At 43.8% G+C, this 12,812-nt stretch overlaps 1 protein-coding gene across 1 annotated transcript in view; it reads right to left on the reverse strand.

Moving 5' to 3' along the window:
* NINJ1 (ninjurin 1) overlaps positions 1–3,743 on the reverse strand; it is a 76,023-nt gene extending 72,280 nt beyond the window's left edge. The window contains exon 1 of the mRNA XM_019537017.1: positions 3,609–3,743. Within this exon, the coding sequence (XP_019392562.1) occupies positions 3,609–3,743 (135 nt within the window). The remainder of the gene's footprint in view (positions 1–3,608) is intronic.
* Positions 3,744–12,812: the final 9,069 nt, after the last annotated feature.

Below are 12,812 nucleotides of genomic sequence, written 5' to 3' on the forward strand. Positions count from 1 at the left end.
GGCTGGGGCAGTGGGTTGGGGGCTTGTGGAGAGCCCCCCATGCAGTGGAGGGCAGCAGCGATCGCTCCCCCCACCCCCAGCCCAGCAGCACCTGCTGAGTCAGGGCTTTATTTTTCCAAAGTACTGGGAGCTGGGGCGGGTGGGATAGCCATTGCTGAGCTGGAGGGGGATGGGCCTGGCTGATTCGGGGATTCGGACAAATTGATTCAGGACAGTGATTTGAATCACCGAATCAAATCACTGTCCCCCAAATCAGCCAAATCCAAAGCGAATACTAGCTGCCTCGCACAGGCCTACTGCTCACCTCCTCCCCAAACTGTGCTGCCCAGTGCAGTAGTCTGGGAACTGACTTTGCCTGCAAAGACTGAGATAAAAAAAGACATTGAGCATTTCAGCCTTTTTTGCATCTTCTGTCACTAGGTTGCTTCCTCCATTCAGTAATGGACACACACTTTCCCTGGTTCTCCTCTTGTTACTGACATACTTGTAGAAACCCTTCTTGTTACCCTTCACGTCCCTTGCCAGCTGCAACTCGAACCGCACTTTGGCCTTCCTGTAAGGAAGTAGGCTGTCACCTAAGAAAACTTATGCCTCTCCAAATGAGTTAATCTTTAATGTGGCACCCTGTCCTGTCTTCATTCTACAGTAAGTGAAGCTTTATGGGTTGCCTGTACCTTTCCATGCTGAAGTGCAGCGACGAATCTTCAACAGACGTCACAGTAGTTTCTGATAGCATCTCTGTCTTCCTTGGGCTTGGCAGAAGAGAACGGAGAGATCTTGCTGCTGGCACACTCTAACGTTTGGCTTCTTGCTGCGCTGAGAGAGGTTTCATGAGGTTGGGCAGAGCAGAGTATCCAAGTGTGTGTCCTGGTTCAGGAGTGGGGAAAGAGAGCTGAGGTGGGGAGGGCAATTGGTGGAATGTCAGAGGTTGCTTGGAAAAACACAAGGAGTCACATGTACCGGGGAATGCGCTCCATCCTCGAGCATTGTCACGCGTACCATGACAGCACCTATGACAAGCACTGAATCATGTTGGGTTGGGATTTGATATTCATCCCAAGTGGACTGGGGTTGGATTCAGCTGAGCTGGACTAAATCCTAAGTGCTGCTATTAGAGCTTTTTGGCCTTGGAACAAAGCAAACTACACCCAGGAAACATTGAATTATTGATGTAGATATGGAATAAAAACTGTTGGGACAGACTTGCTTTGCTAGTTCAAGTGCAAGTTTTGGATCTAAGGTTTTTGTTCAGCCCTTTATTTAAGGGAAGCTGTAATGTCCAGTGATTACTATGTGAAAGTTAACATTTACCAACAGAGCCTTTCTTTCTGGTAAAATGGTGTGTTGGGTACCCTTAATAAAGTAAAACTACCTTTTACTGTCGGTTTTATATTAGAGATGTTTTATGTTGGCTGAAAGAGAAATGAAAACACGAGCACTAAATGTAAGTGGAAATGGATGATTGTTTGTCACTGTATTGGGTCATAATATTTCATTCTACTCTGGATAACACAGAGGCAGTTAGAACTTTTTGCTGTGCTCCAACTTCCCTAGCAAATGTGACTGCCTTCCTTCACCATCATTGACAGTAGAACAAATGAAGAACAAATCCTGAAACAGGAAACCTAAACATGAAGCACCTATATGATCCTTGTTGTTAATGAGACCTGTCACTCTTCAGGGTGTCAGGCACCAGAAGACTTGTTGCTAGGCAAAGGCACAAATTAGCTTTGTGATGTTGTTCCATGAATGAGTCTGTGGGATTGTGTTTAAATAAGCATCTGAATTCCAGAAGGAGTTGTTTTTTTTTTTTTTTTATTTCACTGTAAAACTAGTGCTTAGTACTGCTCTCTAAAAATCTTACGGTTTTTGGATTGTGGCATTTTCTCCGTTGACTTGCATGAAAGCCCTTTTTGCTAATTCTAAGGTCTAGTTCTCCAACTCATTTACTGGCTTGTAACAGGACGCTCTGATGCTTACCTGTTCCACCCACAGGAGTTCATCCATGCAGGTTAATTCTCAGGCTGAGCCCCTGGGTCTTGTCAGGTGGGGGCTAGCTGAGGGGGCTGAGCCAAGGTCATAGAGGAGAAACACCTGGTGGAGAACCATGATGCTGAGTCCCTGGAGTTACATATTCCCATGACGGGACTCTACGGGTCCAGAGAGCTTCCTGGAAAAAGAAAATGTGGGGCCAGGCACTCAGTTTCCCAGAAGACAGGAACCCACAGCTCCAAGTAGAAGAGGGGTGCAAAGATCCGAGGCACTCTGCAAAAGATGCAGACAGGCAAACCTGGAGCAACTGGGCAGTGCTAAGAGGACTGGAGGCAAAGGCCATGTGGAGCAGCACATCCGTGTGTGGAGTGAACCAGAAGTCATGGTATTTTCTTCTTGCTTTGTTTATTATTACATATCTTAACTAAAGAGTGGCCAGGACTGGCTACTTGCAAACCCAGAGGGTAGATTTTAGTGTCTGAGCAGTTGCCTCTCTGTTGAAGTTTATGAATTGATGAATTTGGGATTATTTGATTTATACCAGATCCAGGTCCTATTTTGTGTGCTCATAAATTAACAGGTTGTTATTAGTAATTGATTGCTCTTGAATCATGTTGCTTATTTCTATGAATTCATTAATTAGTGGACCTTTGAGTATTAAGTGATTATATGATTAACTTTGGGACTGATACCAAGCAGAAGATTACTGGACCTTACTAAGTTGCCTTGATTTCTCAGGTGGTGGTATGAGGTAATGGATGCTCTTTTATAAGTAGGCTGACACTTTAGCTGGACTTAATTGATGGAAGAGTGAATTATGGACCTCTATGGGCAACAAGATACAGATGCTGATAATTAATCAATTGATGAATTTGGTTGCCATTTTTTATTTAAGTTGATTTCATTAAGGATTGATGGAATGTCAGAAACTGGACTGGAAGATCTAAAATGGGAAAACAAATTTATAACAAGCCTTTGGCACCTTGAGAGGAAAGGGACAGTGGGTAGGGAAGGAAGAACCCTGCAAAACGACTACTCTGGGTTAAGGTATTCTACCATCTTCTGTATAATATTCACTCTCCCTTTTTTATATTTATAAGAAGTCGTGGCAGGTGAGACTGGAGGAAAGGGTAAAAATTAGACCTTTCACCAGAGAATCAATCAAACAGCACCCTCCCACACAGAGTATTATATTTTATAAAGGGGGGACTGCCATAGACATTACTATGCCATAGCTTTTAACACTATTAAATGTACAGTGTCTTGCAGAGATGTACATGTACTATAATTCTATCTTTAAATGGCTTTCAGAGACTTGCAATATTAAAACAGTATCAAAACAAAATTACCTACCCTGGAAATCTTCAAGAGGAGACTGGACGGTCACTTTGCTGGGGTCACCTGACTGCAGTTGTCTTTCCTGCTTGGTGTAGGGGGATGGACCCAATGATCTTGTGAGGTCTCTTCCAGCCTTGCAATCTATGAATCTATGGAAAAACATCACCTCCGTAGAAAATAGCACTATATACTTGACACAGAATGGTACCAAAGATTCCACAAAGGTGATTTGAAATTGTCTTGCCAGCACCACGATAGAGTCCTGTGATCATACTTACTTGTTTTGATACAGTCATAAGACTGCCATGAGACGTATCATATTTTAACTGGATGTTGAAAGTCTCAGAACCACGAATGTGAAGAAAACTTAAGAAGCGTCCTGTGATAAACTGAAGCCAGTTGACTTCTTTCATTCTGAGGGCTGCTTACTCTTTATAGCTGATAGTTGCTCTCGAAGAAAGTACATCTAATCAACATACAAGACCTGCCTATACATGCTTGCTTGCATGCATGCATGCATGATGCATTTGCTTGCACAAACATACACAAACACAAAAAACTTTAATGTAATCATATATGTATAGACACACATGCATTATATGCATCAATTCAGAATTCCATTCTTTCCATTTACACTGCAAAAAGACCCACAGTAAAATACTGAATCTCTTGAAATCAATGTAGATTTGCCATTGATTTCAGTGAGGGAAGGATCTTTGTGGTAAATCTTCAGGTTTTTTTCCTAAAGGATTTAAAATGTGGGTGACATACTGAATTTTCCAAAGAACTCAAGCCGTATTTTTTTATTCCTGACCAGGCCAGGCAGCCATTGGTCCAATACTTTTAGTACATCTCATATGTTTAGAGTATTAACAGTAATACTCTTGAAACTATTGTCTTGTATAGTACATTACTGCCTATTAACAGTGGGGAAAAAAGTCAGGAGGCAGGGACATGTGAATGTTGTTGCAGATACATTTTTAGGTAATTGAAGATTAAAATGAACTGGGCGTAAAAGTGTAACCAAGGCTGAATGACATTAATTCCATCATTTTTTGGCAATTTCATAACAATGACTTCAATATTTATATTGCTTAGATTTATGAAGGTTCAATCTGTTGCAGCATGAAGATCAGGGGAAAATAGGCAGAAGATTCTTCAACAAAATTAAGTTATTTTGCATGATGATAATAGTACTGCTTATTTATTTAGGAATGCGTGTGCACACGTGTTTGGGCATATGCACAAACCTGTATTTGGCATGTTTAAGCAAGTGCTGTCCAAAGTCACCATGCAGCACTTTTTTGTACGTTTTGCTGTTCAGTGTTAATGTAGTTTTTGAACAGCCGTTACTACTGAAAGAAATATTGGTTACTTACAGATTCAGATTTGTGTTTATATGACATCCCACTAGTCCTGTTAATGACTTAAGTGGAGAGTGGGTAACTTTGAGCTGCATTAAGTAGCTCTAATGAAGGGATACCACATATGGAAAGTGTAGCGCTAGGAAATTTCACTTCTTTTTTACATTGACTATCCACATTCAATGAGTAGTCTTCTTAGGCCCACACTCCAATAGCTATTCTGTTCAAATCAGCATCTATGGGGTGGAGAATTTTGTTTTGATATACTCTTGGACTCTTAGAGATTCAGTGAAAATATTATCATTGGGAAAAACCAGAGTGGCATTAGTTTCCGTATGGGTGGAGGAACAAGGAACGGGTTTGTAACTTTCAAAGAAATAATTGTTTGTAAAAGAGCTTTTTTCCTAAAAACCTTTTTGGGTGGAGGAGCTCAGTCTAGGCATCAGGAAACCATACTCTACCCTGGTGCTTCCTCAAACAAATGAGCATTTTCCAATTAGCAGCAAGGAAAGGAGTTCCACTGATGCCACCTTGTTCTGTACTGTAAAGTCTCAATGGAAAATACAGGTTCAGAACTGTGAATATATTTATCCCATCTGGTAACATACTCTATTTATGCCACAGGATGATTCCTTTGGAACAAAATTTTGCACAGTCGTTAGTTTGTTTAAATTCTTTCTGTGGAAAGAGCAAGGGCAAATTCTCATCTGCTGCACTGAAGTCAATGAGACTATGACAATTTACAGTAGGTGAGCATCTCACGCTATACACCTGCAAAGTGGAATCAAATAGAACAGTCCTGGTTTCATACCACAGCATCACTCTTCACTAGACATCAAGATATCTCATCAGGCATGTGCTGTGCTTAAAATGGGAGCACAGGACACCAGTGCAGACAGAAAAACCAATTAAATCCCAGCAAATAATTTCAGCACGATGTTGCCATAATAAGAACGTTGCTGAAAAACAGAAAATGATGCATATGTATTGCTCATCACTTGAAAGCTTTGAAAGACAAATTAGTTGTTGCATTTTGCACAGAACTTTCTTCCAAAAGAAGCAAGGAAGAATGAATAATTCAAGTGTGACTACAGCAGCAATGAAAGCCTTGTTTTTCACCATCAAATGCAGCTGTTGGTGGTCCTGTCTGCTTAAAAGTCTCCTTTTTGTTTTTTCAAATGAAATGGGTGCTTTAGACTGCTCTTAAATGTGTGTTGTTCTGTATTTGTTTCTAAGCAAAGGGGTTTGGTCTTATTTCTTCTTGTTTTGGATGATGTCTCATATCTCTTCTTATTGGGCTTGCACTGTTTTCTATACATTGTTCACATTCCTGACTCAAGATGTCCCTGTCTCCTGACTTTTTTCCCACTCTTAACAGGCAGTAATGTACTGCACAGGAAAACAATGTATTATCAGGCAACACAATATGCCTCAAGAGAGATCCATTTGCTGAGTGAAGGTGGCAGCTGATTTGTGGGAACTGAAGATCCTTACAAAAGGAGATAAAAGAGTTTTGGTTGTTTAGCTTAGTAAACCAAAGTGATCTGATTACTTTTTATAATATGTATTTTTCAGGAGGTAGAAGAAGTATATACGTTAAAGCTCAATATCAGCACATGGTCACATAGTACAAACTGATCTCACAGATAAATTTAGCCTGGAAATTAGAAGAGGGTCTCTTAACAAAACAGTTGCTGAAGGAAACCCAAATTGTGGGATGTTGTAGGGTAGGGTTTGCTTGTTGTAGTCATGTTGGTCGAAGGACGCAGGCAGGCAAGGTTCTTTGGGTAGATGCGATGTCTTTTATTAGACCAACTAAATAGTTCAACAATTGTTCTTTGCAAGCTTTCGGGTACAAACACCCTTCTTAAGGCACAAACTGTCCCTGTGTCTGAAGAAGGGTGTTTGTACACAAAAGCTTGCCAAAAACATTTTTCCAACTATTTAGTTGGTCTAATAAAAGATATCACATCTACTCAAAGAACCTTATCTATCATAGTAGGATGAGGGTGTTCTTAAAGCAGTCACCTGTGTCTATATATGTGGATTCAGGTACTTAACACCATGATGGGATTGTAAGGAAACTCAGTTTCTTAGTTTTCTGCAAAGGCTTCTGCTTCAAGGTGCTGCTTACCTGTAGGGCTAGGATTTTTGTTCTCCTATTAATATTTTATTTGGGTTCTGGGAGGTTTTTATACCTTCCCTTAAACATTGGACATTAGTCACTGCAGGAGAGGGAACTTCATTTGCTGCCAGTACTTAGAAACCACTCAGGTTCCTGTCTGGAGGGTCTTGTGTCTCAGAGGCCAAATCAATCATTATATTGTGGGTCGGGAAGGAATTTTTCCCTCAGGTCAGACTGGCAAATACTGTGGGGCTTTTTCCTTTTCTGTAGAGTAAGGGGCATCTTTCTAAGATCACTGGTGCATATAATACCCTAACAAATTCCTTGCCTTTACACTAGCAAGACATTACAAGTACCCTTGTTTCCCCTGCCTCTTACCTGTGACAGGTTATAGAGCTTTCTTGTTCAAAGGATGTTTGCAGCATTTGTGAGACAGGTTGGAGCAGACATCTTATGGATTCATTGGATAAATGGTCGCCTGTAAACACAGGAGACTAGACTTAGTGGCCTTTGAAATCCCATCCAGTCTTATGTTGTATACTAGTATAGCTTTCAAATACCCGGTTAAGACTGCCCCAGTGAATACTCCTGCTAACCACCTTAACCTCCACCTTCCCCATGTATCATCTTAAAACATCATTTATCTCTCCCTTCCTGTTGCTGAGACACTGCGTGAAGAATCTAAACCATTTCATGGACTTGCTGTACTTGTACTTTTATATACGCCTGAGCTAATATTATGTGGCTGCCCTATAGTCTTTCCTTAACGTAAATTGCTATCTGTCATACCAATATATATGTATTCTTCTATGTGTGTGCTGGGTCTCTAAAGATCTCATGCAAATGCATGAGTGTTCTGCACTTGAACTTTACGGTTTCCTTCATGTAACTGTCTCCAGTGACTCCTGTCTGAGATTAACAATTTGCCTGCAATTGCTGGTATACAAAGTCATTCATAGGCTCTTCTGATGCATCACTGTGACTCAAGCCAGGGCATCTTGCGCACAAACTATTGAGCTCAAAGGCATTTTTTGTAATAATTGACTTTGAGCCAGATGTTCAGCTGATATAAACCAGCAAAGCTCCATTATGGTGGCTAAAGGTCTGTTTGGGGGTAGAGTGACCATAATAATTTTAGGGAAATCCAGGATGGGGGCTGTCAATGCGTGTTCACTCCGGCTGCAAATGCACATGTGCATGTACACATGCACACACACACACACACATGCACACACTGCCCTGACCCCGTGGCTCCCAGGAGTGGGGCTGGTAGGACAGCAGTGCGCACACACAAACACACACACACCTGACCCTGTGGCTCCCAGGTGCGGGACTGGGGAGGGGCAGGATAGTGTGGAGGCCTGTGGCCAGACTCCATCCCCTGCACATAGAGGCTGGACCCAGCTGGGATTGGCCCTGTAAGGTACCCCTCCCAGCTCCGCCAGTCCATGCTGCACAGCCACGTGGGTTGCAGTGCCAGGGCAGAGCCCGGAGCCACTCTCCCAAACATGGGTCCCTAGCAGTCAAGTAGATAGGAGGGGGAAGAGGGACCCAAGCCACCTCCCCTGCTGGGAAGCCTCATCTTCACCTGGACTATAGGTAGCAGCGGCTGTTCCCTGGTTGCAACTCTGCTGGGCTGTGAGCTAGGAGTAATTTGTCCAGTAGTCAGCCAGGAGCTGGGCATGTGTGGGTGGGTTCCCACCAGTCCAGCACTTTTTCTTCAATTTTCTCCAATGGCCCGGATGCTGAGACAGCCTATTAAATATGGGACTGTCCCAGCCCATCCAGGATGTATGACCACCTACTTAGGGGATACTTCAAGCAGATTAACCACAGACTCTTTGGGGTCCTTCTCTTCTACATCAGCTGAGTAGCTGAATAAATATAAGTTTAAAAAATAATCTTCTACAGTTTTCTGCAGTGACTCACATTTCTGTGAAATATAGTCTGTAATTATGTTCTCCCTTGGATTCCGCACTCTGTATAAACGCTCCTATTACATTCTTCTAGTGCTTGTACTATTTTTTCTTTTTTAATTTTTATTTTAAGCTCATGACTAAGGGAAAAAGGTTTAAAATCCATTACTATTTTGTCCTTTAAAATGTATTCGTCAGGGAATGGCCCATAATATTCCCTGGTGATGGAAATTTAAGGAGTATCTTAACAACTTGTCTGAAAGAAACTATCAAAGGGAATGGGATTAGCTTAAAGTTGAAACCTGTTGCATGTAACATCTTGAACCTACTTAAAAACTATACCAGGAATCCCACTATTGGTGTAAAAAACTGCTTCTCCACTAAGATTTTAACCACCTCCTTTGTACACACACTAGAACCCATGCCTGAAGCAGGCAGATGAGAGAGAACTGAACACAACCCTCAGAACTGAAAAGGCAGTGGGGATTTGTCTAGAATACTAGGAAAAAGGGCAATGTCAATTGCCTTCCTTATTAAAGAGAGCAAGGTTCAATTAAGCACAGACCCCGCTGAAAGTATGGGAAACCAAGATAAATTAGGGTTGGTTTGGTCCCCCTGCAAGTATGTTGTATATGACTTTTGCATGAGAGCAGGAAAATACAGAGGGCATGAGAGAAGTCATGCTGCTTCCTTTTTCAGAGGATATGTGAAGGTAGAGGGTATATCTCAATCAAAGGATAGGAGGTTTTTAAGGCTCTGCTCTACAAAGCCCTGGCTGGAATGATCTATTGGGGGTGGTCCTGCTTTAAGCAGGGGGTTGACCTGATGTCCCTTCCAACCTTAATTTTCCACGATTCTATGACTGACTTAAAGACCTCATGAAGGTAGAGCAGGTAGATTACCTTTGAGAAGGGAGATGGTTCCTCATATACCCAGGGTGTCCAGGAAGACAGACCCTTGGGGTGGGGGGAATGCTATTAATTCTTCCTCATCTGACGCTAAGTAAATGGAACCCAGTTGTAGTGCTTGGTTAAGACCAGCTGTGCACATGGTAAACCATCCAGACACATATATTTTTCCAATCCACACGGGGGTGTGGGGAAGAGGTGAAGGAAGGCAGGGAAGCATGTTGGGGAAGGATAGAACCTGCGTGACATCAGACGAATTATAATGAAAGGCTGCCCCCCCCCCCCCCAGTGAAAACTGCTTGAGCTGGATACTGAGACAGACAAGTGTATCCATTTTCTGTTAATAAACTGACAAGATGGTAGGAAGGGGGTAGGAGGGGTCTATCTATATCTACTTCTAGAAATGTACTATGAAGCAGAGAAGAGTTCTGGAAATGCTAACTATACTTATAACTTCCAGTTCTGCAAATCACTCAGCCTCAGAAATCATTGACATTTGAGGACTGGTGCTGGAATCCTGTGAGGAAGGCAGTCAGACTTGGACATCTAAAACCTTGGTTCTTGATCAAATTTGCCTTACTGCAAACCAACTGGAAACTTGAATAGTCCAAGGCATGAGGAGTAGCTGAGGCACTTTTTCACTTTCACTTGAGGCAAACTCTCTCAGAATCTGACACTAGAGTAAGTGGTTGTACCTCCCGGAGGAGCTGTTTGTATCAGATATTAGTACTGTAAAGGGGAGACTGAGATTTCCCAGTCAAAATAATGCAGACTTGCCTTACGTACAAGCTACTATTGCCAAGCCACATTTTTTTCATGAAGAATAAGTTTACCTTGGAACAGAGGATTTCAAACTGTGGTCCGCAGACCACCACTGGCCCACGCACTCCATTCAGGTGGTCCACAGAAAGGTGATGTAAGGCTAAAGATGATAAACATTACACTTGACTTCCCAGAACTTTGCTCAAACAAACAGGAACATCCATCACATTTGAAAGGTAAGACTACTGATATTAAAATATGAATTGTGTGCTTGGATTTGTAGAATAAAAAAAGTTTAAGTGGTCCGCTGAGACCCTCAGCAGTTTTCAAGTGGTCCATGAAAAAGCAAGTTTGAGAACCACTGCCTTAGAAGATATTTACTGAACATTTGTTGGAGATTGGATTTGCTACATATGTATTATGGCTTGTAAAAGCAGCTAATAGCTCATGCCTGTTGAAGGTGGCTTCCAAATGAATGGAAGTGTAAGGAGGCCCCTGTCACGGAGGATAATTCAGTGGTTCACATATGCTAAAGCAGGGATGGGCAATTATTTGGGTCCATGGACCACATAAGCACTCTCCTCCCCACCCAGCAACAGCCTGAAGCTCCTATACCCTGCAGCTCCTCCACGCCACTGCCAACAGTGCACAGCCCCAGCCCCAACCTTGCCCTGCCCTGCCCTGCACCCACTCCAGACTCGCCCCAGCCAGAATGGACCAGCTGGCACTGCTCAGCTTGGGCAGGTGAGTCTGGAGCCAGACACAGGGCAGGCCAGGGACAGGGCTGTGCATGCAGATTCCAGCTGGTCCGCTCTGCTGGGCTATGTCTGGAGTGGCCTGGAGTCAGGGCTGTGGTAGGGACCCATGTACAGTACCATGGGACTGGGGCCAGCAATGGCAGCAGCCAGAAGGAGTCCCCGCCACCCGGGCTACCTAGAAAGGTAGTCCAGGTGCAGAACCACCCCAGCCCTGCTGTGTGCCCAGGGGGTGGAGGGACACACTATAGGCCAGACAGCACCTGGGCCAGGCAGAACCCAGGGACCCACCATGGGCTGGCAAAGCCCCTCCACAGGCTGTATTTTGCCCATTCCTGTGCTAAAGTCTTTCTGTTTACCGCGTTCTTCTGAATCATAGGAAAAGGTTATAAGGTTTGGTTAATGGATGGGAGGGCACAGTATTGTGCATATATGTTGATAGCCAGTTCACCCTTAGATGGTCCCTGCTGGATTCAGCATGGGGCGGTGGTTGCTGCTGCAAGCAAGCCCCCCTTGTCCAGCCAGCTGGCCAGGAGGCATGTGTGCGGTCCACAGAGGGGCACCGACAGGGAGGGGTGGGCTCAACTGGCCATGGCAAAGGGCATCTAGCTGTGGCAGAGCAGCGCAGGGCATGGCAGTGGCGACAGCGGTGGTGTGGGGTGGCAGTGGCTGCCACGTGCGAACCCTTCCTCCCATCTGGCCAGATAGCGTGTGTGGCCCGCAGAGGAGCACCGCTGCCCTCGCCCCCCCGGCCCTGCTCCTGGGAGTGGGCACAGAGACACACTTCCCACCCCCCATTCTCAATCTGGCTCAGCCCGCAGCCAGCTTTCCCCATAGCCAGCTCAGCCCCCAGCCAGCTTTCCCCCCAGCTCTGTTTATTCCTGGAGCCTGTTCTTTTCCTGCTCTAGACTGATTTATATAGTTCCCTATTATTACAGCTAAATGCCTGTCATCTGACCTTTTTTTGTGAAGACTGAAGTAAAAAATACATTAAACACTTCTGCTTTCCCCACAGAATCCATGCTTAGACTTCCTTCCTCATTTAGCAAGGGATCTACACATTCCTTGGTCTTCCTCTAACTCCCAATGTATTTACAAAATGCTTTTTTGTTGTTTCTTGTATCCCTTGAGAGCAGCACCTCAATTTGTGTCTGGGCCTTTCTGATTTTCTTCCTACATGTGCTCATTCTTAGTAATATGGAACAAGTTCCCACATTTTCCCTTTTTAAGTTTCAAGTTATTGATGAGGTCATTTGTTTAGCCAGTCTGGCTTCTTGTTGCACTTCCTGTCCTTTCTTTACATTGGGGTAGCATGCTCTTCTGCCTTCAATATTGTCTTTTTAAGATCCAACCAAATTTACTGGACTCCTTTTAAACAGACAGATGATCTGCTTTATTGGGTGATACAACACACACCACCACTTGTCCCACGTCAGGCCTTCCATCTGATGTAGGTCAGGGGCCAATGTGTTCCTCTTGTTTGTGGATTCCCTGGCTCCTGTGCCTCCCCCACCATGGTGGGGCCTGCATTTACCCATGTTTCACACTGGTCACAGGTCATTGTGGTTCCCATTATGGACGTATGGGGTGCCAGGCATTCTCCAGCTCTCATGCCACCCACCCCAAGCCAAGATACTTGCTGACCCACACTT

The sequence above is a fragment of the Crocodylus porosus genome, unplaced genomic scaffold (genome assembly GCF_001723895.1).
Source record: "Crocodylus porosus isolate Cpor-Errol unplaced genomic scaffold, CroPor_comp1, whole genome shotgun sequence".
NCBI classification, from domain to species: domain Eukaryota; kingdom Metazoa; phylum Chordata; order Crocodylia; family Crocodylidae; genus Crocodylus; species Crocodylus porosus.